Here is a 27,168-nt window from a genome sequence, read left to right on the forward strand (position 1 = left end):
GGGACACATACCGGAAAAAAAAAAAAAAAAACAAGTGTTCAAGGAAGCCCTCCTCCTGGCAGTATTTGGGTTCTACCGTGGGCAGAGGGATGGGAGAATATCCTCTCACCCCAGGTTACAAAAGGACACAGGAAAGGGGAGAGTCGTCCTAGTGCGCAAGTTTACGCAGGGCAGAGTGTTTTTCAATTCTCCAGGAACACATCACGCCTGCACCTGGGATCCCTATTTTCAACTCCCCAAAGATCAGAGAAGCCTGTTGGAAACTAGCTGCTGCCAAACCTGGGGTGGCAGACAGACAAGTTACTCAGGCTGGCACTGAAGGAACACGCCCCTTCCATGTCCTGACCGCCCTCCCTGAGGAACCCTGTGGCCTCCGGGTGAGTGCCTGTGTATCTGTTTGCCTGCCACCCTGTTTCCCAGGACAAGGGGCTCTCCACACCAACCCAGTCCCAAAGCATGGTGCCATGCAGGACGCACAGAGTGGCCCACCAGCAGGGACGGCCCCTGAAACATAAATTATTCTGTTAACTACCTGTAGCAGCCAAGCTACAAAATCTAGATGTGGCTCTTCAGGTCCTTGTCTGATGGATGAGAAAGATCTAGCAAATTTTTTCCTTTTTTGGGGAGCTCTTTCCAGGCCTACAAAGCACAAATATTAATCATCGCTGTAGCGGAAGACGGTGGGGAAGTTATTAAGGACTCATAGCCTTTCTTGGCTTTCCTCAAGTCTTCCACTACACCTTTCTCCCCCACCTTATTAGCCTCCTGCACAGGATCAAGGCAATCTCTAATTAGGGCCCTAAGAGTAAATGTTTGGGCCAGAAACTTGTTCGGGCCTTATGCTGTATCTCTGCCTCGCAGGCACTGCCCTACCTTTGCCCAGGATTCTCTTGGGGCTCATTTTGGGGCCCACTATCAGTATATGTGCCCTAATCAGAACCTCCTCAAATCCTTCTCTAAGAATGTTTCAAAATGCACCCAATGAGGTCTTCTGGGCACTGGGGCTGCTATCCATGATTAGACTAACCGCAACAAAGTTGAGGGAGACACAGTAGGGAGGCACACAAGGACAAAAACAAGGGAAGACACACAAGACAGAAACTTTTGCTTACAAACTTTGTGGAGCATGGTCACTCACACACGATTACATTCACAGAGTCCACTCACACACTGTTTGAATTTCCTTCCAGAAATTCCCCATCCTGAGCGGTGCCTATGCCGCTTGGGGGTGATCAGTCTCCCCTTCCGCCCCAGTGGCGGGTCTGAATGAACAGAATTTGCCAGATTTGAACCCCACCTAACGTCTTAGGGGAACCCCCAGGAGAGGAGAGGCTGCGCCGTGTCCGGCCCTCTCACATCCAGATAGACCGGCCACCCAGAACACGCCATCAGAGGCTTTACCAGGTCTCCTTTAATCATCTTGGGGACTCCCGGCTGCTCATCAGAAACCTAAGTAGGAGGGCCCTTTAACTCAGGGTACCTCCCCTCAGATCTATAGGGGTCCGGTGGCCGGATCAGGAGAGGCCTCTCGTCCCAGGCATCAAGCCCTTGGTGAAGCAAAACAGGGAATCTTGCTGGGGCCTCCAAATGTTGTATCTGCTGCTGCAGGGTTCAATAATATAAGCAAGCAGCATAAAACACCTATCCTAGATGGGGTGGAGGTTATAGATAAGTAAGCCAAAAAATATTCTCTGGGGTAAGAGAAGCCCTCATTCTAGTTAGCATTTCCTCAGAATATTGTTGTAACTGCTTGAGGCTTCCCCAGGTAACCCTAGAAAGGGTTTGAGAGGGGCCCTGGGACTGAGTCTGGGATCAAGTGCGAGTTTTACGATAAGTGTCCAATGTCCAAGGTCAGCTGTGTCATATGGGGAGTCAGGTTGAAGGTCAGGTCCTTCCTATTCATGGTAAGATTTTATCCACCCAGCCGCCAGCCACTTGGAACCTGTAGGAGACAAAACACAAGCATACCCCTGCCCCCAAGCCAGGAACTGCAGGACTTCGCCATTCAGGTCCTGGCTGTGGATCTCTGTACCGGACTAAAGGCTTGGACCCCGTGGCAGAACCTTTTGTCGAAAATGTCGCTCCGCAGCTATAGTGCCAAAGCGATTTCGATTTAAAAAATTTAAGGTATAGATTGTCAGAGAAAGCTGATTTACAGGGGGTTCACCCATACTCCCCTCTTTGTTTTGTAATTAGTCATTTTAAAGTAGCATAAGCACATTCAACAATAGCTTGTCCTGTAGGGTTATAGGGGATGCCAGTTTTGGAGTTTATTTTTTATCCTCACCCGAGGACATTTTTCCATTTTTTGTTCAGATAGAGTGGGAGGGAGAGAGAGGAAGAGAGAGAGAGAGAAACATCGACGTGAAAGGGACACATCAAGTGGCTGCCACCTGCAAAACCAACCAGGGCCAGGGACAAACTGCAACTGAGGTACGTGCCCTTAGCAGGAACCTAGCCCGGGTCTCTCTCAACCACAGGCAGACGCTCTAACCGCAGAGCCAAACCAGCCAGGGCGGGATGCCAGTTTTTGAATCACTAATTATATTTAAGGGCTCTTCTGTAAAATGTTGAAGAGCTAATATTGCAGCCCGTAATTCAGTACGCTGAGTTGACCCGGGCTCGAGGCTGCTGATATTTTTTCACTCCTCATTTTCTTTCCAGGCTATTCCTGATTTGTGAGATTTACCTGATCCATCAATGAATACAGTTCTAGCCCCAGGTAGTAACACTCCCATGGGTTATATAATAGCACTGATTACTCTCAAATCATGTAGTCATCTCCATTTACCACCTTTTTAGGGATTACAAAAATGGGAGTGTTCCAGGGACTGAAGGTTCCATATGACCTGCTTCTAATTGCTCTTTCACTAATCTGTTTGCATGTAACAGTTTTTCCCCTTTTAAGGGCCACTGATCAACCCATATTGGCTCTGTTGTTTTCCAGGCCAATGAAAGGAGGGGAATTTTACCAGTGACCCCTAGCCAAAAGGCTGGGTTTGAATAACCATTCCCCATTGAGAGAGAAGATCCCTTCCCCCCATATTTAGGGGAGACTCCATGACATAAGGTGGAATCCAACCTTTTTGTGCATCTGGGCCTGTACCAGAAAGGGAGCGAGGACTTTGTTGAGGAGCTTGAGTTCCTCCCACTCCTGTTACTAGCAGGTACCGGGGCTTTAGGTCATTCCTTAGGCCATTCCCGTGTTGTTATAATAGAAATGTCTGCCCCTGTATTCACTAATCCTGAAAACAGTGGCCCTCGTATGTTAGTGGAGAGCAATGGTGTTAATAGCCGCAGTCCAGAGAACATCACCCTGACCAGTGCGCCCAAACCCTGCATTCCCTCTTACTGTGGAGGGGGCTCCAGGAACCCAGCAGGATGACGAAAGGAGTTGAGCGATTCAGGTTTCCCGTGTTAATACACGAAAACCACAGCCTTAAGCATTACTTTAATTTCTCTTTAATTTGTCTCTTGCTTTTTTTTTTAATCCTCACCTGAGGACATTTTTCCATTTTTTTGTTCAGATAGAGTGGGAGGGAGAGAAAGAGAGAGAACTATCAATATGAAAGAGACACGTCGAGTGGCTGCCACCCGCACGACCCAACCAGGACCAGGGACAAACTGCAACCAAGGTACATGCCCTTAGCAGGAACCAAACCTGGGTCTCTTGGGACCGCAGGCCTTCGCTCCAACAGCTGAGTCAAACCAGCCAGGGCTGTCTCTTGCTTTTTATGGGAAGACACCTTGAAGCCAAAAGATAACAAACCCTTATTCACATGCAAATGAAGCACCCAATATTCCTGGGCAGGCCAGATAGCGAGAATGCATTAACACAAGGTTGAGAGTGCTTAACACAAGGTTACAAAACGTCCATCTTCCTACCCCCCACCCCACAATTTAGACTTACACTTACTGGCCCAATGCAGCCTTTTGCCACATCGAGGACAAAGCATAGTAAGAAGGCCATAGTTCTGGCATTTCCTTTTTTACAGTCCTTTTGAAAATGCCCTGGTTTGCCACAATTAAAACATAATTTGGACCCTTGTTGTTTTTTATTGAATTCTCCAATTGGCAATGTCTCAAGAGCAACTGCTAAAGCTCTGGACGGATAAATTTCTGTCCCAACATTTTGACTTGCCTTTATTTTATTTTTTTAAATTTATTTATTTATCATTGTTATAGAGATTTCTCTTTTTCCCCCATTGATACCCTTCTCCCCCTCCCTCCCACCCTGTCCCCAGCTTTGTTGTCCATGTCCATTGTTCATGCATACATGCATATAAGTTTTGTGGTTTATCTCTCCCCCCAACCCCCTCTTCTGGTAATTGTCAGTCTGTACCCCACTTCCACGTCTCTGGGACTACCCCATTCCTCAGACTGTTATGTTCATGATATTCCACAAATAAGTGAGATCATATGATACTTGTCTTTCTCTGTTTGGTTTGTTTCACTTAGGATAATGCTTTCCAGGTCCCTCCATGTCGTCTCAAAAGATAAGAGATCTTTTTTTCTTACAGCTGCATAGTACTCAATTGTGTATATGTACCACAGCTTTTTATCCATTTGTCTACTGATGGACATTTGGGCTGTTTCCAGATCTTAGCTATTGTAAATAGTGCTGCTATGAACATGGGGGTACATATATTCTTTCTGATGGGTGTTTCAGGCTTCTTAGGGTATATTCCTAGAGGTGGGATCACTGGGCCAAATGGAAGTTCAACTTTTAATTTTTTGCGATAACACCATATTGTTTTCCATAGTGGCTGCACCAGTCTGCATTCCCACCAGCAGTATACTAGAGTCCCCTTTTCTCCACACCCTCGCCAACACTTGTTGTTTGATGATTTGTTGATGGTGGCCATTCTGACAGGTGTGAGGTGATACCTCATTGTTGTTTTAATTTGCATCTCTCTGATGATTAGTGATGTTGAGCATTTTTTCATATGTCTCTTGGCCATTTGTATGTCCTGTTTGGAGAGGTGTCTATTTAGTTCCTCTGCCCATTTTTTAATTGGGTTCTTTGTCTTCCTTTTGTGGAGCTGTATGAGCACTCTATATATATTGGAAATTAACCCTTTATCTGAAATATCATTGGCAATTATGCTCTCCCATACAGTGGGTTGCTTTCCCATTTTGGTGGTGGTTTCTTTTGCTGTGCAGAAGCTTTTGAGTTTGATGTAGTCCCATGTGTTCATTTTCTCCTTTGTTTCTGTTGCCTTAGGTGATGTATCAGTGAAAATTCTGCTGCATATGATGTCTGAAATTTTGTTGCCTACAGTTTCTTCTAGGATTTTTTATGGATTCATGAGTCACATTTAAGTCTTTTATCCATTTTGAGTTTATTCTTGTGTATAGTGTAAGTTGATGGTCTAGTTTCATTTTTTTTGCATGTAGCTGTCCAATTTTCCCAACACCATTTATTAAAGAGGCTTTATTTTTTTTAATTATTTATTTATTTTTGTTACTGTTTCTCTTTTTTCCCCCATTGATACCCTCTTCCCCTTCCCTCCCACCCTGTCCCCAGTTTATGCTCTTGCCACCTTATACTCCACTGTATGCTCTCGCCACCTTTGTCAAATATTAATTGAGCATATTGTTTTGGGTCCATTTCTGGGTTCTCTGTTCTGTTCCATTGATCTATCTGCCTGTTCTTGTGCCAGTACCAGGCTGTTTTGATTACAGTCGCTTTGTAGTATAACCTGAAATCTGGTATTGTGATCCCTCCTACTTTGTTCTTCTTTTTCAAGATTGCTGTGGCTATTTGGGGTCTTTTTTGGTTACATATGAACTTTTGAAGTATTTGTTCTAGTTTTGTGAAGTATGTCATTGGTATTTTGATGGGGATTGCATTGAATCTATAGATTGCTTTGGGTATATAGACATTTTAATGATGTTAATTCTTCCAATCCATGGACAAGTTACGTACATCTACTTTTTTATATCTTCCTCTATTTCTTTTTTCAATGTTCTGTAGTTTTCTGTGAATAGGTCCTTTATTTCTTTGGTTAAGTTTATTCCTAGGTATCTTAATTTTTTTGCTGCAATGGTGAATGGGATTGTTTTTTAGTTTTTCTTTCTGTGAGTTCATCATTGGTGTATAAGAATGCCATCGATTTCTTGACGTTAATTTTGTATCCTGCTACTTTGCCAAATTCATTTATTAAGTCTAGTAGATTTTTGATGGAGTCTTTGGGGTTTTCTACATATAATATCATGTCATCTGCAAATAATGACAGCCTCACTTCCTCCTTTCCAATTTGGATCCCTTTTATTTTTTCTTCATGATTGCTTGACATGCCTTTATATATCCCCCTATACAAGTGGTTTTCCCCTTCAGTGGAGCAAGGACAGCCTGACAATCTGCATTAACATTCTTATAGTCCAATTGTAATAGCAATGTATCAACTGCTCCTGCATTATCTATCTATTTACTATGGCCGCGTGCAACCAATCATTGAAAGACACATAAGATTCCTGTGCTTCTTGCCTACTGGTAGCATAAGAGCCTGTCTTTCCTCCAGACTCTGGAATCCTTCGCCAAGCTTTAGTAGCTATATCTGAGGCCTGATAAAACAATCTAGCATCTTGCCTTGCCTGTACTTGGGGATCTAAATAGTTTCCTTGTCCTAGTAACGTGTATGGTCCAATAGGAATCTCTGTTCCAAAATTTTCCAATGCCTTTTGTGTGGCTCTCTCCTGATATTCTAACTTCTACATGGTGAATGGGGCCAGCATCAACACAGTTTTTGCTAGCACCGTCCAATCCCAAGGAATCATCAGATAACTGACTACCAGCTATTCCCTCCAACATTCCTATAGTAAAGGAACTTTGCAAACCATTCTCCTTTATACTTTGCCTGGATTCTTTAAAAACCTGATAGGGCAAACATTCATGCACAGGTCGTTGACCTGGCCGCATTATTAGCTGGGAAAGCCCCAAGGTTGCCCGCTCTCCTGGCCTCTATAAGACAGCCCTCCATGGTTGGGTGTGGTGAGGCTAAGAAATTCTCCACAAAAGGAGGAGGAGGGGAAGGAAAACTTGCCTCCTTTGGCAACCATGCGGGGGCAGTCAGCTCTGGAGTATCCTCCGAAGGGGGACTGATCTCCTGGGCCAGCTGCTGCAATGCTGTAAATACTGACCCCATGCTGTCTTACTGAAAACCCCTCACAACACTAGATATGCTGGCAGCTGTCCCAAGCCGAGCACCACTGGCTCGAGAAAACTCTTTCTCAAGTGAAGTTTACTTTGGATCCGGATTGCTACTTCCCTTTTGTATACCGTTACGTTGCTGGTCATGTTCAATCTCCCCACTGCATGTCTGAGTCATGTCGAGGTCAGCGCCTGCCGGGATCGGTGCAGCTCAATGAAACTACTAGCACAGGCTGCTTGGAGGGAGAGGCAGATTTGCAAGAGAGCAAATCTCTAGATCTCTGGATGCAGTCCCATTTATTTGCAGATTGGTACCCCCAGGTTAACATTATTTCCTTGCTACAAAACGTCCACCTTCCAACCCCAACCCCACACTGGCACTGCCCAAAAAGCCCTTTAAAGAATTGAGTAATGGTTTACTTAAGTGAGCCTGTTGTTCTCTTTGGGGCTGACTGATAACCTGGAAAAGTTTTTTTTGGTTGTTTAATAAAAATATGTCCTGAGTTTCCCTTTGTGCATATTCCTGTGCTGGAGGAAATAGTACGCAAGGGAGATAATGCTGCTGAAATTTAAGAAAATTTGTGGTGCTAGTGAAGAGACAGTGTTATGCACATAGCAGGAGTTTAATGAAAAGAGTGCAAAGTAAGTTTATAATGACTTATAAAGAAGCCATTAGAATTAGATAGGCATAATTGGACCAGGGATGTTCTTTTTAGAGATCAGTTTTTCTTTAATATTCAAGTGTTTGATGGGCAGTGTACTATATTAAGCCCCCTGAAGGGATGTGATGATGAATAAGCATATGTTCAAGTTAAGGATGGTCTTGCTGAGAATATGAGGCATGCATAAGAAATCACAGTACAGACCACCATGGTAGTTAAGAGCCAGGACTCTGGATACTGTTGGCTCCTCCACTGACTGGCTGTGGAACCTTAGATAAATTAACTTATGTAAGTCTTAGTCTTCTCATTACTCGAATGAGGATAATGATAGCTCCTAGCTCAGGGGGTCAAGGATTAAATGAAATAAATCACGGTACATTATAAATATTCAATGAACATTGACTTTTATAAATCATTCTGGAGGCTTTAAGTCTATCTCCAGTGGTTTTCTGTCTTCCTAATGCCATGACCCTTTAATATAGTTCTTCATGTTGTGGGGACCCCAACCATAAAATTATTTTTATTGCTACTTCATAACTGTAATTTTGCTACTGTTAGGTCTTAGGCGACCCCTGTGAAAGGTCGTTTGACCACCAAAGGGGTCACAACCCACAGGTTGAGAACCGCTGATCTAGACAGGTCATATTCCTACAACTATGATAGGCCACACTTGGCAATGACTTTACTAAATTAGAGGGACACAAATCAGGAAACACAGCATGCTAGCAGAATAGCAGCAGGTGGTTTTCTTCAGTGAGAGTCTTCATAGCAGTTTCCACTGCTATTCTCTGGAGACTCAAAGACTAGCTTAGGTGTGATGGAATGAGACCATGTGGATGGGTGCATAGAAGCCCCTGCCCCAGCTAAAAACTGGTATCTCTTATAACAGCCCTGCAGGCATAACTTCCAGGCCCTGCAAGGGACATGACCTGTTATCAGATTTACTACACCCAAGGAAGCCCAATGCTGTGGCTTACCCCCAGGTATTTATAGCTTATTCACAGTTTTCTTAATACAAATCTGTTTCCAATCAGGGATCCTTCCTAACGTAAGCGATGTTACTTGGTAACTCAGATAACATTCTAATTTTATCAAGATCCTGGGAAAGTACTAGAAAGTTAACCCAAGGTCAACATTGTCCATAGAGAAGGAAAAGGAATATGTTAACTCATAAGCTAAAATAGCTCAGTCCACAAAGCCTTGGTCTAATGAAAGACCAAAGCTAGATTGTGAAAGACCACATAAGTTATGAAATTACTTAAGAAGGAGACTGACATGACATTATATTTGTACCTGACATATATAACTGCCAGTAGCTAAATGTTATTGGGATAAGAATGAGAGGAAATTGGAGATGTTCAAAATAGGGTATTATAGTGATCTAGGTAAAAATGACTACTTATACTAAAATTGTTTAGGAGGAAACATATGCAAGATTTTTGGCTTGGTGACTTACTGGTGCAATATGGACTGCTTTAATATATGGGTCATAATATGGAAAGATTTACTATGATGGTTAGAGTTAATTAAGATCTTTATAATTATTAGAATTCTAAGACCAGGAAGCCTGGCCTCCATGTTTAGTCCACAGTACGAAGAAAGAGTCTGAGTATTTACTAGTCATGGAAATGGGAAAAATTTCTAGTTTGGCTGAATGATTCAGGGCATACCTTTGGGTTTACCAACAAAAGGTTTTGGTGAGTTTCAGTGATGTGATGAAAATATGATTGTTGTTGGTTGAACAATGAATGAGGCACGAGGACGTGGAGACAAGGCTCTTTGAAGAGGTTTAGCTGAGTGAAGAAGGGGTGGACAAAAAGCAAGCGTTGGTATTTTTTAAATGAACTGATTATCAACACAATGTACTCTTTGTTGTAGAAAGCGTGTTCATTGCTGATTTTTTCCCTCCAGAAATAGCAGTAATCCAACTGGATCAATTGAGCCCAGAAGAACAGCTGCTGGTTAAGTGTGCTGCAGTCATTGGTCACTCCTTCCACATAGGTCTGCTACAGCACCTGCTGCCTGGCTGGGGTAAACATAAGCTACTGCGGGTGCTGAGGGCTCTTGTGGACATACACGTGTTCCGCTGGTGCAACAAGAGCCAGGAGCTTCCTGTTGAGCCAAAATTAATGCCTTTTTCTATTGAGATCATTGGAAAAACCAAAGCGGAAAAGAAAAAGTCGGGTGAGGAAGAGCTGCTCCCTTGTTCTCAAGCCTGAAGAGAGAGCCTTGGGGGAGGGGGGGTCTGTGAGACAGAACTTCAATATCATATATCAAGGGCCTCATTCTCTTAAAGCGTATAGCTAAGAAATGGGGGAAACAAGTATTCTAATCACGAAAGCATCATAGTTATATTGAATAGCTGTATTTTCAGAATTGTCTTAATTTCAAGAATTCTGTCTCCTTGTGTTTTGATGTTTGGTTAAGAAAATATTGCCGTAATCCTTTATTGGCTTCTAGGTATAGATAATAAGAAAGAAGGATAAGCTATTTCTCATTTTAGAAATTCACAAAGAAGATAAATATATATGGTACTGAATCAGATCTTCTCAGATTCTCCACATGAAAGAATAAAATTGTGGCATAGAATACTCAAAATATGTATAATCCACAGATAATTTCCTTTTGACTTTGTAAAGGTTGGGTTCTTATATCTATACAGAGCATTTCTGATGATTTGACATTTATAATAACTTGTAGCACAAAAACTCATCTTAGGAGAAACAACTAAGAAATCTACCCAACTGTACTTCTGTAGTCCTGATCATTCCTTCTTCATGGTACTTTATACTAGATATGATCACTATCATTCTCAGATTGGTATAAATTCTTTGTACAAAGTAGGCAGTAATACAAAGTGGGAATTGTAAATAAAAATTTTTTTTTTTAATTTAGCACTTAGGAGTTTGTTACGTGGTAGCATACAAAGACTTCAAGGGAGATTCTGACAGATTTTTCTGTATTTCAGGTGCTGGCTCTCCTCTCGAGCTGAACGAGGAACTGTTCCTACCTCAACCTGAGGTGCTAGAATTTGGAGTGCCTCTGTTACGGGCAGCTGCTTGGGAGCTGTGGCCCAAGGTGCAGCAGATTGCCCTGCATCTCAAATGTGCCTGGTTTCTCCAACCCTTGGCCTGCCGCTGTGGGAGCTGTCAGCGCGGGGACTTTGTCCCCTTCCACCGTTTTGCCATCTGTCCTATTAAAAGCTCCAGAGGAACATTCCGATTCTGTAGTTACAGAGATACTGGCTCTGTGCTAACACAAGTGACCACAGACAAATTGCAGCTGCCTTTGCCCAAAGGTAAACCCAGGGAGGCAGAAAGAGGACATATGGACAGCACCTCTCTTTATTCATAAACTTGGAGCTCCCTATCCAAAAGGTGAAATCACATTAAGGGAGAAAAATAGGTGGAAAGAGCCATTTATTCCTGAAGTACCAGAGATAAGAAAAATGTAATCTCCAAGTTAAAAGCAACATTAGAGATCATACTTGTTTTGGTTGGCAATCTTGGGCAAGTTCCTTAACCTCAATTAACTGAGACAAATAACAATATCACCTTTATAGGGTTGTTGTGAGGATTAAATGAATTAAAATGTATAACGTGCCCTGAATAGTGCCAGGCACATCGTTAGTACACAACACATCTTAATTATTGTTTTTTATTGTTATAATTAATTATTCAGCTCAGCACACATATGTTGGATCTATGTGTAACAAATGCTGTTGAGAATACAAAATGAATGAGCCTTGGTCCCTAAAATGATCAGTTTTGGGGGGTGATAGAGACATATAGAGAACTCCAACAGCATGGAAAACTAGATGAACATGGCATGCATAGGGGTGGATATCATTATCCAGCCTGAGGAGTGAGGAGGAGAAGACTCGTTTTTGGAGGAGATACTGCCAGAAGTTAGACTTGAAGGATAAGTAGGAGTCAGCTGCTTGAGGAAGGTTGGATTAGTGGATAGATGGTCCCCAAAGCCTGTGACCCTTCTCCACACCCCAGATAAGAGTTCACTCATCTTTGTTTTAACATTTTCACTTAGTTTACCTTACAGGACATCTTGTGTCATTGCCAACAGCTATTAGGAAATTTCTTCTTTTATCAGTGTGAAGTCTACCTTTTTCTCACCCATTTTGCAGAGTTGTGCCTTCTTCTGTAGTTGAAAACAGCTGTGAAGACCCAACCATTCTTCTCTTTTTCGACTTTGATGGAAGAGAAGTTGGTATTGGTGTTGGCAGGGGTGAGGGATGTGAGAGAGATGGTGATGTATTGGTGGTAAAGGACTATAATGAAGGATTTGGTCCATGTTCCTAATACTTCTAACAGCTGTAACATTCTAATGACACTGAGAAGATAGACCAGTGACGGAGAAGTTGGTCATTGATGATGAACTGGAGGAGCATTTGTACTTGTGCACTTTCTGAGGGGAAAGAGGACAATAACCATGAATGTCTTAGTCGGGTGTTGTGATGAAGTTACGCGGTCATTCACCTTTCCTATATGGCCTTTGTTTTTAAGAGGTCAACATCAGCTTTAGATTAGACAGTCTAATTGGTCCCTGTGAGAGAGGCTCTAGACCAGTGGTTGTCAACCTTCCTAATGCCGCGACCCTTTAATACAGTTCCTCATGTTGTGGTGACCCCCAACCATAAAATTATTTTTGTTGCTACTTCATAACTGTTTTTTGCTACTGTTGTGTCTTAGGCGACCCCTGTGAAAGGGTCATTCTACCCCCAAAGGGGTTGCGACCCACCAGTTGAGAACTGCTGCTCTAGACCTTCCCGGCATAGCTGAACCCCAAGGAGGCCTCTGTGCACAGCCATGCAGACCAGGCCCTGCACAAATTGAGGGGGTGCTGTTCACACAGCTGTGAAGTGATGGTGCCCTGGGAATTGTGCAGGGCAGTAGTGCTGCCAAACTCCTGCGTTCTTAGTTACCTTATCCTTACCTGACCCTGTTTGACATCGTTAAATCATCAGAGAGCCAGTCCTTTTACTTGACACAAGTCCTCCCTGCAGCAGCTCTCTTAGACTCCTCCTTCCTTTCAGTCCCACCACCTGTGCCTCTGAGCGCTGACGTGTAACATGGCTACGCCAGTCCCAGTCTTTGCTTTTGACTTGAGAAGGCAGCTATAGAGGAAGAGGCAAATCTGGAGGATAAAGGCTATTTAAGGCCAACTAGGTCAAGTTGGAAACCTCTGCTGGCCACCGAGGCTCTAGTGCACTGTGGCATCTTGTGCCCTCATGATTTTCTCACTAGGTCTTAGGTTCTGTGGTTTTCTCTGCTCTGTTCACAAACCTAAAGGTCTAGAGTAGGGATTTCTACTATTAGAAGTAGCCATCAAACCAAATGGAAACTTTATTTATTTGCCAATATTGAGTGCCTCCTGCAAATTAGGAACTGGTTTGCAAGGTTTGTGAATGAAAGGAGTTACTATCTGAATCACAAATAGTTACCATTAAGGAATTTGCAATCTATCATCCAAATGTTGTGTTTAGGCAAATATTAAACCTAAACTAATCATTATTATAGTGGGAGGGGCAATTACATCATAAACTAAACTGCAGAGGAAAGGTAGTTAGGAATTTAAAATGTCCTCAGTTAATACAAACATGGATAATTAAAGGTAATCATCTTTTTCTCCCTACAGACAGTTTTCAGCTCCAGGAAAAACCATCCAGAAGTCGGGAGGCCTTCGCAAGTGAACACTGCAGGTAGATGGAGATGCTGGGAATGGGCATGAGGGGGCAGAGATGAGACACAGCCGACCATTAGACTGGGCACTCACATCACCTGCAGACCAGGAAGGCATCTGACCACCCAGGAGTATTGACTCTTTTACTCAGCCTAAAATTCAAGTTAATAGAGATTTGGAAAGGCAATTTTTTATTTTTTTGTAGAGAAATTATTTCTTAGTGGGTAAGAAAATCTTCAGTAGTTCTCAAATGCATTGTTCACATAGCAGTTTTGTTTTGTTTGTTTTTTTTTAGCTATAAATTTGCCTTCTCAATTACTTTTTACCACAGCTGATATTAAAATGAATTTACATTTCCCTATCTTCTGGCTTTCAAATGTCTGTCCATTGATTTTAAATGTCCCTACCTCAAGTTCACCAGCAAGGCTGTAGTTTTCTATCTCTTATTCAACTTGATATCCTATTTTCAAACAGAAATCTGTCTATATTTGACATGAATCACCTCCCTATACGCCTGTGTGTCTGGCTCACACAGTTCTCCTTTATAAAAATACTAAGTGGTCTCCACGTCCTCTACTTATCAGAATGTTCAGCATCCTTCAGAGCCCTCCTCAGTGCCCACTGTTTTTGATCATTCTGTCTCAAAGAGACCTGACCTCTTTTGAACTCATGGTACCTGTTGAAAGAGCACTGGACTGGTGGTCAGAGAGATGATCTCTAGTTCTGATTCTACTCAAGAGCTGCAAGGCCATATGGAAGTCACTAAGCTGTCTGAGTCTCAGTGTCTTCATCTGCAAAAGGATGGTACCATTTGCCTGCTGGAATGACAGGGTTGTTGTAGGGTAAGATGGTGGTGTGTATAAAACAATACTCAAATGTGCTATGACAAAGTTCAAATATGTTAATAGATAAATGCAGTGTAACTTACTGCTTTGTATCACTTTTACTTTTTTAAAAATTTAATTAATTAATTTATTTTTGTTACAGATGTTTCTCCTTTTTCCCCCACTGAGTCCCCCCACCCACTCCCTCCCCACCCTGTCCCCAGCTTTGTTGTCCATGTCCATTGTTCATGCATACATGCATAAAAGTTCTGTGGTTTATCTCTCCCCCACCACCCCCTCTTCAGGGGATTGTCCGTCTGTACCCCATTTCCACGTCTCTGGGACTACCCCATTCCTCAGACTGTTATGTTCATTATATTCCACAAATAAGTGAGATCATATGATACTTGTCTTTCTCTGTTTGGCTTGTTTCGCTTAGGATAATACTTCTCAGGTCCTCCATGTCGTCTCAAAGGATAAGAGATCTTTCTTTCTTATAGCTGCGTAGTACTCCATTGTGTATATGTACCGCTGCTTTTTTATCCATTCGTCTACTGATAGACATTTGGGCTGTTTCCAGATCTTAGCTATTGTAAATAGTGCTGCTATGAACATGGGGGTACATATATTCTTTCTGATGGGTGTTTCAGGCTTCTTACGGTATATTCCTAGAAGTCGGATAACTGGGTCAAATGGAAGTTCAATTTTTAATTTTTTGAGATAACACCATATTGTTTTCCATAGTGGCTGCACCAGTCTGCATTCCCACCAGCAGTATACTAGAGTCCCCTTTTCTCCACACCCTCACCAACACTTGTTGTTTGATGATTTGTTGATGGCAGCCATTCTGATGGGTGTGAGGTGATACCTCATTATTGTTTTAATTTGCATCTCTCTGATGATTAGTGATGTTGAGCATTTTTTCATATGTCTCTTGGCCATTTGTATGTCCTGTTTGGAGAGGTGTCTATTTAGTTCTTCTGCCCATTTTTTAATTGGGTTTTTTGTCTTCCTTTTGTTTAGTTGTATGAGCACTCTATATATATATTGGAAATTAACCCTTTATCTGATATATCATTGGCAATTATGCTCTCCCATACAGTGGGTTGCTTTCCCATTTTGGTGGTTGTTTCTTTTGCAGTGCAGAAGCTTTTGAGTTTGATGTAGTCCCATGTGTTCATTTTCTCCTTTGTTTCTGTTGCCTTAGGTGATGTATCAGTGAAAATTCTGCTGCGTATAATGTCTGAAATTTTGTTACCTACAGTTTCTTCTAGGATTTTTTATGGATTCATGAGTCACATTTAAGTCTTTTATCCATTTTGAGTTTATTCTTGTGTATAGTGTAAGTTGATGGTCTAGTTTCATTTTTTTGCATGTAGCTGTCCAATTTTCCCAACACCATTTATTAAAGAGGCTGTCTTTACTCCAATGTATGCTCTTGCCACCTTTGTCAAATATAAATTGAGCATATTGTTTTGGGCCCATTTCTGGGTTCTCTGTTCTCTTCCACTGGTCTATCTGTCTGTTCTTGTGCCAGTACCAGGCTGTTTTGATTACAGTGGCTTTGTAGTATAACCCGAAATCTGGTAATGTGATCTCTCCTACTTTGTTCTTCTTTTTCAAGATTGCTGTGGCTATTCGAGGTCTTTTTTGGTTCCATATGAACTTTTGAAGTATTTGTTCTAGTTCTGTAAAGTATGTCATTGGTATTTTGATGGAGATTGCATTGAATCTATAGATTGCTTTGGGTAGTATGGACATTTTAATGATGTTAATTCTTCCAATCCATGAACAAGGCATGTGCTTCCACTTTTTATATCTTCCTCTATTTCTTTTTTCAATGACCTGTGTAGTTTTCTGCGAATAGGTCCTTTATTTCTTTGGTTAAGTTTATTCCTAGGTATCTTAATTTTTCTGCTGCAATGGTGAATGGGATTGTTTTTTAGTTTCTCTTTCTGTGAGTTCATCACTGGTGTATAAGAATGCCATCGATTTCTTGATGTTAATTTTGTATCCTGCTACTTTGCTAAATTCATTTATTAAGTCTAGTAAATTTTTGATGGAGTCTTTGGGGTTTTCTACGTATAGTATCATGTCATCTGCAAATAATGACACTTTTACTTCCTCCTTTCCAATTTGGATCCCTTTTATTTTTTCTTCCTGTCTGATTGCTGTGGCTAAGACTTCCAGTACTATGTTAAATAAGATTGGTGAAAGTGGGCATCCTTGTCTTGTTCCTGTTCTTAAGGGAAATGCTTTGAGTTTCTGCCCATTGAGTATGATGTTGGCTGTAGGTCTTTCATATATGGCCTTTATTATGTTGAGATATGATCCCTCTATTCCCACATTGCTGAGCATTTTTGCCAGAAATGGATGCTGGATTTTGTCAAAGGCTTTTTCGGCATCTATTGATATGATCATGTGGTTTTTATTCTTCATTTTATTTATGTGGTGTATCACATTTATTGATTTGCAAATATTATACCAGCCTTGCATCCCTGGGATGAATCCCACTTGGTCATGGTGAATAATTTTTTTTTGACGTATTGCTGGATCTGCTTTGCTAGTATTTTGTTCAGGATTTTGGCGTCTATGTTTATCAGGGATATTGGCCTGTAGTTTTCTTTCTTTGTAGTGTCTTTTTCTGGTTTTGGAATTAGAATTATGCTGGCCTCATAAAATGAATTTGGAAGTCTTCCTTCTTCTTGAATTTTTTGAACTAGTTTGAGGAGAATGGGCGTTAGTTCTTTTTTGAATGTTCGGTAAAACTCTCCCGTGAAGCCATCCGGGCCTGGGCTTTTGTTTGCTGGGAGAGTCTTGATTACATGTTCAATTTCCTTAGTTGTTATTGGTCTGGTCAAGTTTTCTATCTCTTCCTGGTCCAGTTTGGGAGACTATGTGTTTCTAGAAATTTGTCCATTTCTCTTAGATTATCTAATTTGTTGCCATATAATTGTTCATAATAGTTGTTAAGGATCTTTTGTATTTCTGTGGTGTCAGTTGTTAGTTCTCCTCTTTCATTTTTGATTTTGTGTATTTGGGTTCTCTCTCTTTGTTTCTTGGTAAGTCTAGCTAAGGGTCCATCAATCTTGTTTATCTTTTCGAAAAACCAGATCCTTTGAATTGTTTTTTTGGACTCTATGTCATTTATTTCTGCTCTGATATTTACTATTTCCTTCCTTCTACTTGCTCTGGCGTTTTCTTTTTGTTTGTTTTCTAGTTCTTTAAGTTGTGAGGTTAGATAGTCTATTAGAGGTTTTTCTTGTTTCTTGAGGTAGGCCTGTAGTGCTATGAACTTCCCTCTCAGAACTGCTTTCGCTGCATCCCATAGATTTTGTGTTGTTGTGTGTTCATACTTTTAGGTTTTTATTTAACACAATGTTAGTTTACTCTTTAGGTGTGGCCATTTCTCCATTTAGTTTGTGAGGTACTTAGATTGGCTTTGAGTTTTTAAAAATTTGTAATGGGGCTTTGACATCATAGATTAGGTCCATGACTTTCAAAAAATGTATGGACTAATAGAGAGGGTGGACATAGAATTAATGAGTTATAAAGGAAAGCTACCTGGGAATGTGGCTTAAAGACCTGATAATGCCCCGACGAGAAAGTGGCTGCTGCCTGGCCACTGTCATTTTTTCATCTTCTCTCCACCAAGAACAGAGGAGGAGTTCCTGGATCAAGTGAGCAGGAAGCTGGCTCAGACCAGCCCAGAGAAAGATGTACTGACCACGAAGCCCTGTCACTGTGAGGAAATCCTGAAACTTGTGCTCTGGCCCCTCACCCAGCACTGCCTGATCACCGGAGAAAACGCCTGTGCCTTCTATTACCTGCTGGAGGCAGCCGCTGCTTCCCTGGATCTGTCAGATAATTACATGGTGAGCAAGCCCTGCTCTGTGCGCCCCAGCTGAGCCCTTTCACGTGGGGGATTCAGCTGGATTTCTTACTATCAATTTGCCTGGAGAGAAAAGTGGAAGAAAGTGGGAGGGAAAAAGGATCTGGAAGGGGTTTAGGAGACCACAGGAGTGGGAATGCGGCAGTGAGAGAGCACCAGGCTGCCAGCCTGCCCCTGCCCTGCCCTGCCGTGCAGTCCAGCTCCTGGCTCCCGTTTCTACCTCCCAGTCCAACTGATTAAGTGCAGATCTCCACCCTCCTCATATCCTTACTCCAGCCTGCGCCCATGTGGCACTGCCAGCACCATGGCGATCCTAATTCAGTTTCTCCTTCCTTTGTCTGGGTTGGAGGCCTTCTTTTATTTGAGGAAGGCAAGCAGTCTCCTGGGCCAGCCCTCAGCATTCTCGTTTTTGAAAAAGCGCAAGGTGAAGATCTGTCAGTTTCAGGAGGCCGCTTTCTGCCGTCTTCGATCAGAGGTGAGGCCGGGGTGACCGTGAAGTTTGGGTGTTTCTCTGTGAGGGTTACCCTATTATTTCTTTTCAAACCCCTTTGTGTATTTTGTGTGCATGTGTGAGTGTATGCACAGTTATAAATGTGATAATGTGACAAAAGGTGTAAAAATTCAAACAGAAAAATATATAATCTAAAAAGTGAAACAGCCTTCACTGATCCCCTGCGCCTCTGCAGACACCACTGCCGATGTGCACATAGTCAGGTCATTGTTGTGGGTCATTTTAAAAATAGAATTATATTCCTCATTCTCTTCTGTAGCTGACTTTTATTTTTCATGGTGCAGATTGAACGCATTTGCGTATTGGTACACCTCTGCTCACAGCTACAGCTACAGCTCCAAGCATCTCACAGTATGCGCGCATCAGTCTGCGTGACCACTCTGCTCTTCAGGTGCACGGTGGTGAATGTTCTTGGAGATACTAAGGCAGAGGATATGAAAGATTTTACATTTAGTAAATATATTGACAAATTGTCTACCAAAAATATTATATCAATTCAACTTTTTCACATTTCTTTGCATCCTTACCAACATCAGATATCATCAGTCTTTTTAAAACTTGCTAATGCATAGATGAAAGTTATGTTAACTAATATGGCACATTATTTTGGCATGTTTATTAGTCATTGATTTTTCTGTGAATTGCCCAGTCATGGGGATATAATGTACAGTGTAGTGAGTACAGTTAATAAAACTGTGTTGTATAATTGAAAATTGCTAAGAGAGTAGATCTCAAAAGTTCTCATCATAAGAAAAAAAGATTTGTAACTGTGTGGCGATGGACGTTAACTTATTATACAATTATTTTGCAATATATACATATAACGAATCATGTTGTACAACTAAAACTAATACAATGTTATATGTCAATTAGATCTCAATTTAAAAAATCACATTGCCCACATTAAACTTACACAATATCATGTGTCAGATATACCCAATAAAGCTAGAAGAAACAAAACAAAAACATACCGTTGAAAATTTCCCCAACCCTGTCACTCAGCCGCTGTGTGTCTTCCCCACCGGTAAGTATCTTTGTGTGTTCTACCAGGGGGCTCGGCATGCATCAAGGTGTATGAGGCTCCCCCTTCCTTTTTTATCTTGCTTTTAAAAAAATAATATTCTATAACATGTATAACAAATATTTTCAGGGAATGAGATTTGTGTAACAAAAAAAAAAACTCTGAGGAAATTACATTGTGAAATATTTCATTTTCAAAGGACAGATAGAAGTAAACTTGTTTATTGTTTATGAATAATTTAGGACAGCTGAGTGACTTCTCCCAGCCTTATGAGTGTTAAATCCAACAGACCATATGTGTTGGGATAATTATTTAGCAGTTCATAAATAATGGCTCCATAAAACCTCAAGGGATAGATGTCTTGTTAGAGAGCTGAGCTTCAATTTTTTTTTAATTAAAAATATAAAAACTAATTTCAATGTAAACCTTAAGATAATCTGGTTAAGAGAGTAAAGCTAATGTGTATAATGCCTTTGAATGCCAAAGGGAATATTAGAATTGTCCACAGTATTGCATTACTTGTATTTCAACCAAGAGGTCTTTGGAGCAAAGTTAAATAATATTTATTTTTCTTTTTTCTTTTAATCTTCACCTGAGGATATTTTTTCATTTATCTTCAAATAGAGTGGGAGGGAGGGAGAACGAGAGAGAAACAACGACATGAGAGGGACACATTGACTGGTGTATCCTGCAGTACCCCCGACCAGGGCCGGGGACGAACTGCAACCGAGGTACATGCCCTTGACTGGAATCGAACCCACAACTCTTTGATCTGCGGGCCAACACTCTAACCACTGAGAAAACTGGCCAGGGCACTTATTTCTCTCTTTATTTATTTTATTTTATTTTATTTTATTTTTGTTACAGATGTTTCTCCTTTTCCCCCCATTGACACCCTCCTCCCAATCCATTTCTTTTTCTTTATAAGAATTTATTTTGCAGTCTTCCCACAATTGTTCTGGAATCACCATAGACTTGACCACTCTCTCTGAGGGTTTAGCCTTAGAACGTGAAGGTATATGATAACCTCAGGTGGTCCCCGGTTCCCACCTCCACATTCACTACGGTCTCCAGCCTGTTTAGGGAGAGAGGTACAGGATATGGTGATGTTTCCAATGTTTTCCGTGGCATCTGAAGCACCTGTATTTCTGCCCAAATGACAATCCCACCTCAGTCTAGCAGCATCACTTTCTGAATCACAGCCTCTCTGTGCTCACTGACGAGTGTGTGGGAGATGAGCAAGGAGGGTGCTTTCTCCTTAACCCAGTTTTCTCACTCCTTGTCTACTCATGGCCCTACCGGTGCTCGTCAGTGTCGGGAGGCTCTGCTCCAGCTCAGCTCACTCACTTGAGCAGCTCAGTGGCCCTAAGTGCACATCCCCAAATAACAGAGCCAGCGTGCTAGGTCCAGGACCTTATCCAGAGTGCTCTTCCCACATTGACATGACTGTTTCTTATTTCCCCATGTCCAGGTCTGTTTCAACATGGGACAGATCACCTTGGCCAAAAAACTGGCTAGGCAAGCCCTTCATCTGCTGAAGAAGAATTTCCCTTGGACCTGGTTTGGTGTCCTTTTCCAAACATTCCTGGAAAAATATTGGCATCCCTGTTCCATGAGCCAACCTCCAGACAACCCTGATGAGAAGTGAGAAAGAAGCCTGGCCTAGTTGCCCTGGTCCCCCTTAGGGCCACAGAGAACTAAAGTAGGACCCAGCCTAGAGTTTTGCTATATTGACCTAAGACTGACTCCTCTTTTTAAGCATATCACAGACAGTTCTAGTTCTGCCTTACTTCCCCAGCCAATTAAATATAACAGAATGAGGACTTTTACTTCTGAAGTGTGGTGTTATCCTGTCTCTTCCAAATAAAGATAGGGGCGTGTATTTGTTGTGTGTGTGTACATGCATGGACATATAGATATATAAGTAGGTAGCAATTTAATACTTCTCTGATAAAAAATATTACATTGCTACCTAATTATTGAGCTATAATAATTTATAGAAAATATATTTAACCAAATTAGCAATTCAAAGAATAAACCTTTATAAAAGCCTTTCTGAACTTTTCCTGGTCAAGAGGGATGAATTAAAAGGGTCTATGGGGTTAGAAGTAGAGGGATCCCAGTAACACTTCTGAGTTTGGAAGTCCAGATGGCCCACCAATGAGCAGACTTGATTTCCTGTGCAGAGGGATGGTGGGCACTGGCGAAGCCTCAGGTACGCTAAGCATCGTGTGCTCCACAGCAGTAAGAAGAAGCTGGCAGTCCTGCAGCAGCGGGTGCACTGCCTCTCCCTGCTCTGGCAGCTCTATAACCTGGAGGCCACAGCCAGCAGCCGCAGGTTTGCCTGCCTGGCCACTCTGATGCAGAAGAATTCAGCTGAGGAGTTTGCGAATGAAGCCCAGGTAAACCGGTCCTTGCTTTACCTCCGGACTGCACCCAGAAACCTAAAAGGCTAGGGAGAGAGGGCTGCCAAGTCCCTGGGTTTGCATGGTTCCATGAGAACCCAGATTTAACAGGATACCACTAATCATGGTTTTGAGCAGGGTTTCTCAACTTGCAGTTTATAGATGGGTTTTCCAGGCATGAGACTGCCTGTGAACTCCCTGAACCAATGTAGAACTCTGTGTGTATATGTTCAAAAGAGCATTGTGGAAATGATGGGAGGTTGGGAAGGGGTCATAGCTTTCATCAGATTCTCAAAGAAGCTCATGATCTAAAAAGAGGATTTGAATTGCTGACTTAGAACAAAAGAAGGAAGAGAAATGTGTCTTCCTAATTTTAGTGTCTCTTTCTCTCTCTCTCTTTCTCTTACATTTGGTCAAGAAGTATTTGATTAAATGAACACCCATTATATGCCAGGCACTGATCTTGGTTCCAGGGAAATAGATAATAGATAAGTGAATATACAGTATGTTAGGTGACAAAAAATGCCATGGAGAAAAATTAAGTGGAGGCAGGGAAATGTGGGTTCTAGGAGCTGTTGGGTGCAGTTTTAAACAAGGTGGTCAGGGAAAGTCTCACTGAGCAGGTGACATTTGGGCAAATATCTGAAGGAGGTAAGAAGGGAAGCCACATGCTATCTGGGAGAAGCGTGTACTAACAGAGGCACAGTGAGCACATAAGGCATGCCCCTGTGTCTGAGGGACAGCGAGGAGGCCAGCGTGGCTAGAGAGGAAGGAAGGGAAGAGAGAGGCAGGAGATGACTCAGAGGGAAGGGTGGATGGCAGACCATTCAAGCCCTTTAGACCACTATGGAGGTTCAGCCTTTACTCTAAAGAAGACGGGAAGCCTTTAGTGGGTCCTTAGAAGAGGAATACCAGGTCTCCTTACATGTCAATAAGATTATTCTGGCTGCTGTATTGAGCATGAACTGAAGGGGGCAAGAGATGAAGCAGGGAGACCAGTCAGGAGGCTATAACAGTAATACAGGCAGGAGGTGCTTGGCTTGGACTGTGGGGGCAGAGGAGGTGGGGAGGAGCGGGCCTCTGTCAGGAGAGAGCTGGCAGGACTCACTCTCAGATTAATTCCGGACGTGAGAGAGAGACAAGTCAGGGATAATCCCAGGCCTTGCAATGTGGACTTCTAGAGGAATAGAGATGCCCTTAATTGGGAGGGGAAGTCTGTAGAAGGAACAGATTTGGGGGAAGATTGGCCACAAGGTTTTGGACAGGTATAATTTGAGATGCCTATTAGACATCCAGGCGGAGATGTTGAGTAGCACATGACTATCCAAGTGTGGGGTTCATGAGAGAGGTCTGGGCTGCAAATGGAAATATGGAATCATCAGTGTGTAACTGGTATTTGAAGCCATGCAACTCGGTGAGATCATCAAAAGAATGAGTAAAGGTCCAAGGACTGAGTTAGTAGCTTTGTGTTAAGGGGTCAGGGTCATAGGAGAAACCAGCACAAGAACCTGAGAAGTGCCAGAGAAACGGGAGAAAAACCAAGAGAACGTGGTGTCCCGGAAACCTACTGAAGACTGTTGTGAGAAGCGTCAACTACGTCAAATGTGTACATAGTTATAGCAGGGATCTAGCAGCAGTTCTGAAGTTCTCTAAGGAACCGGAACCAGAGACCCTAATTAGAGGCAACACAGATGAGGTTTGGCTAGTGTTTTGAAAGGGAAAGTCTTGGATTGGAGAAAAAGAGGGACAAGTTGAGAAAGGGGTCTGTTTAAAGAACAGGTAGTGAGCCCTGGTCAGTTTGGCTCAGCAGTTACAGAGAGCGTCAGCCCGCAGACCAGAAAGGCCCGGATTTGGTTCCCACTGAGGGCACGAACCTCGGTTGCAGTTTGTCCCCGGCCCCAGTTGGGGTTGTGTGGGTGGCAACCACTCAATGCATCTCTCTCACATCGATGTTTCTCTCTCTCTTCCTCCCTCTCTATCTGAAGATAAATGCAAAAATGTCCTTGGGTGAGGATAAAAAATAAATAAAAACAAAGAACAGGCAGTGGGGATAATCAAATCAGAAGCCTAAGGGCAAGAAGGAGTGTGTTGTCCTAGCTGGAGCAGAGGTGAGTGCTAGGCCCCCAGGAGTCCTCACTGAATGAGCAGCGTGGCACCAGAGTGGGCACTTACGCAGAAAAGGGACAGGATGGAAGTGCAGTGTGAGTGCACAGTCAGAATGCTCTGCCCTGTGTTTGTTGCCCTGCAGGTCGTCTCTACCTACGTGGCCCTCTCCCAGTTCTCCCAGAACGTGGGTGACAGGGAGCAGTGGCTGCACTGCGAGCGAATGGCCATTCAGAAAAGCAGCCGATGTTGGTTCTCCAGGGAGGGGTGGCTGGCCACAGCGCAGCTCGTGCAGGCCTTGGCCTACACCAAGCTCTGCCTCGGCCACCTTGACCTCTCCATCAAGCTGGGTAACGGGCTTGGGGCTGGCGAGCCCGAGGCTTTCAGGGGGGCCAGGCTCGCGGCAGGACCTCACACCGTGCTCTTTTGCCTCCCTAGGTTTTCAAGCTTATGAGATAAGCAGGCACCTCAGGAAACCAGCCCTGGAGAATCTGGTTCTCTCGGTGCTCTTCAGATCTGCATTTCTCAAGAAGAAGTATTAAGATCATTCTTTGTCATTTGTCTTTGTTGCCTAAGAGGGGAGGGTATGATGCCCCAGAGGAGGTGGGAGCGGAGAGGGAGAGGCTGTTCGTTTCCACAGCCAGGGCTGTCTCCTCTGTCACTGCAGGAAGCGCTCTCCTGCGTGGGGTCAATAGCAGTCTGAGCTGCTACCTAGTCTTTTTTCTTTCTTTTTTGTAAATTATTTTATTTCATTTTATTTTTTTCATCTCCATTTATCACCTCTATGCCCTCTTCCACCTCCACTCAGCCCCTCCCCACAATCACCGTTGTTTGTGTCCATGAGTTCTCGTTCTCTCTCTCCCCCTCCCTGCCTCCCCCCTTTCATTTTTCTTTAGGGAGGTAGAGAATTGCAGTAAAGACCCTGGAAACTGTCTTAGAGGCATTTTTCCACTTCTTTTGCTTAGAGACACTCTGATCCCAGGCACAGATGCTCTCTATATAAATAGAGCTATAGAGAGGAGGTGTACGGGATGTTAGGCTGCTTTGGAGGTGTAAGATCCCCTCCTGCACCATGCTCCCCACTCCCAACTGGTCCCAGTGGCTCTGTCTCTCGGCAGATTTGATCTGTGTGTCCACGTGCTGGACAGTCAGTGGGCGCTCATTTCCCAGGGTCACAATATCCTTGGCCTGGCCTGCTTCTACTCTGCTTGCTTAGATCTGCTGCTCTATGGAAAAGGTAAGTCTTGTGCAGGGCTCTGTTGTCTTCGGAGGGATTCAGACCTTAGATGGGGCCTGAGGTTTGGGACACAGGCAGTCATGAGCCTGTCCCTCAGGCATGGTCTCTGCTCCCAGCCCCTGGCTCCATAAAGTCTAGAAACCACTTTGTGATTCAGGAATGTCTGCCTTTCAAATGTCTCCTTCGAAACCGTTTCCACATGGACAACTTCTAGTAGCCTGGTTACCTTCTGTCCTCAGGATTGCGGTGCCGGCCCTTTGGAGAGTGTCTGCGTTTCATTCAGTACCATGAGCATAGCTGCATCCTGACCTCTCAGAGCAACGTCATGCTGGGGGTCCACTCCTCTCTGGCCATGTGGTAACGTGGGCTTCCATCTTCCTTGGGGTAAATGGGAAAGGGTAGAAATTTTTTGTTTAAATTCTCACCCGAAGATATTTTTCCATTTATCTGCACACAGAAGGACGGAGGGAAAGAGAGAGCAGAGGCGGGGTGGGGGTGGGGGAACAGAAACATCAATGTGAGAGAGACACATCAATTGTTTGCCTCCCACACAACCCCAACCAGGGCCGGGGACCAAACCGCAATTGAGATATGTGCCCTTGACTGGAATCAAACCTGCGACTCTTTGGTCCAGGCCAATGCTCTAACCACTGGGCAAAACTGGCCAGGGCAGAAAGGGTAGAAATATAAGGGCACCATAAGTTATTATTTCCACATCTCTAATTCACTTCTAAATACCATTCACCTCCCATCCCCATCTTATTAGATGGGTTCTTCTTTTCTTTTTTTCCATAACTGGTTTAGGCCTACAAGATGAGGGTTAAGTTTAGGGTTACATTTAAGTGCTAGATAACTCATGAAAAGGCTGAATACCACTGGTCTCCCTCTAAGTCTCATTGAATGAGAGTTAGTAGCCTTGGTCACTGTCCAGCGTCACAATTCTCACTATCAAGGAGCTCTTAGAGCCTTAAAGAAACGATGCTTCTATGCAAGAGCCATGGCTGGTAAGCAGGGGAGAGCGCTCAGAGCTGCGATTTTCCCTCCAGGTTTGCCCAGGACTCACAGTGGCACCTGTTTGAGCACCACTTCTCCAAGGCTCACCAGTTGGTGAGACGAACCAATGCCTCACTGTTCGGTTCACATGGCTTTGTCCGATTCCTAGAGTGCCACATGCTAACGTCACAGAGGGTGCCGGGGGCTGTCCTCATGCACGCTCCCCCAGAGACTCAGACTCAAGTCTCCAAGGTACCTGTTTCCCTACTGTCCTTCAACTAGCCCTGCATTCCAGTCCGACCCTGCAGTACTCTCTCCGCCGCTTGCTCTATCCCTGCTCTTCTCTCTGCTGCCACTGTCTCTTTCTGCCCCTCGAGCCCTTTCTCCCTTCACCTGGAAAGGCTTTCCACCCACCTTATGTACCTTCCCAGGGGTTCTTGCAGGTAGGTCCGGACTGGATGCCCAAGGCAGAAGCCTTTGCACAGCTACTGCCCAATACCATTAAAATTTCAACACTTAGCCCCTCTCATGGGCCCGCTCTGGCAAGTGTGTGATCGGACACAGCTCCCTGCATCCCTGCCTTCCGGTCTAAGACACTCTAGATCCTCTGGGTTTCCAACCAACTTTCTGGGCCTACTTTGCACCACATGACTCACCCTTGTTCTGAGTG

General features: G+C 43.3%; 1 protein-coding gene across 1 annotated transcript in view; it reads left to right on the forward strand.

Moving 5' to 3' along the window:
- LOC118621363 (adenylate cyclase type 10-like) overlaps positions 1-26,780 on the forward strand; it is a 50,962-nt gene extending 24,182 nt beyond the window's left edge. The window contains 12 exon segments of the mRNA XM_036248678.1: positions 9,727-9,999; positions 10,784-11,113; positions 13,468-13,531; positions 17,992-18,211; positions 18,578-18,703; positions 21,232-21,404; positions 22,006-22,162; positions 24,414-24,692; positions 24,694-24,803; positions 25,387-25,505; positions 25,745-25,862; positions 26,552-26,780. Of these exon segments, the coding sequence (XP_036104571.1) occupies positions 9,727-9,999; positions 10,784-11,113; positions 13,468-13,531; positions 17,992-18,211; positions 18,578-18,703; positions 21,232-21,404; positions 22,006-22,162; positions 24,414-24,692; positions 24,694-24,803; positions 25,387-25,505; positions 25,745-25,862; positions 26,552-26,780 (2,198 nt within the window).
- Positions 26,781-27,168: the final 388 nt, after the last annotated feature.

The sequence above is a fragment of the Molossus molossus genome, unplaced genomic scaffold (genome assembly GCF_014108415.1).
Source record: "Molossus molossus isolate mMolMol1 unplaced genomic scaffold, mMolMol1.p scaffold_m16_p_8, whole genome shotgun sequence".
NCBI classification, from domain to species: Eukaryota; Metazoa; Chordata; class Mammalia; order Chiroptera; family Molossidae; genus Molossus; species Molossus molossus.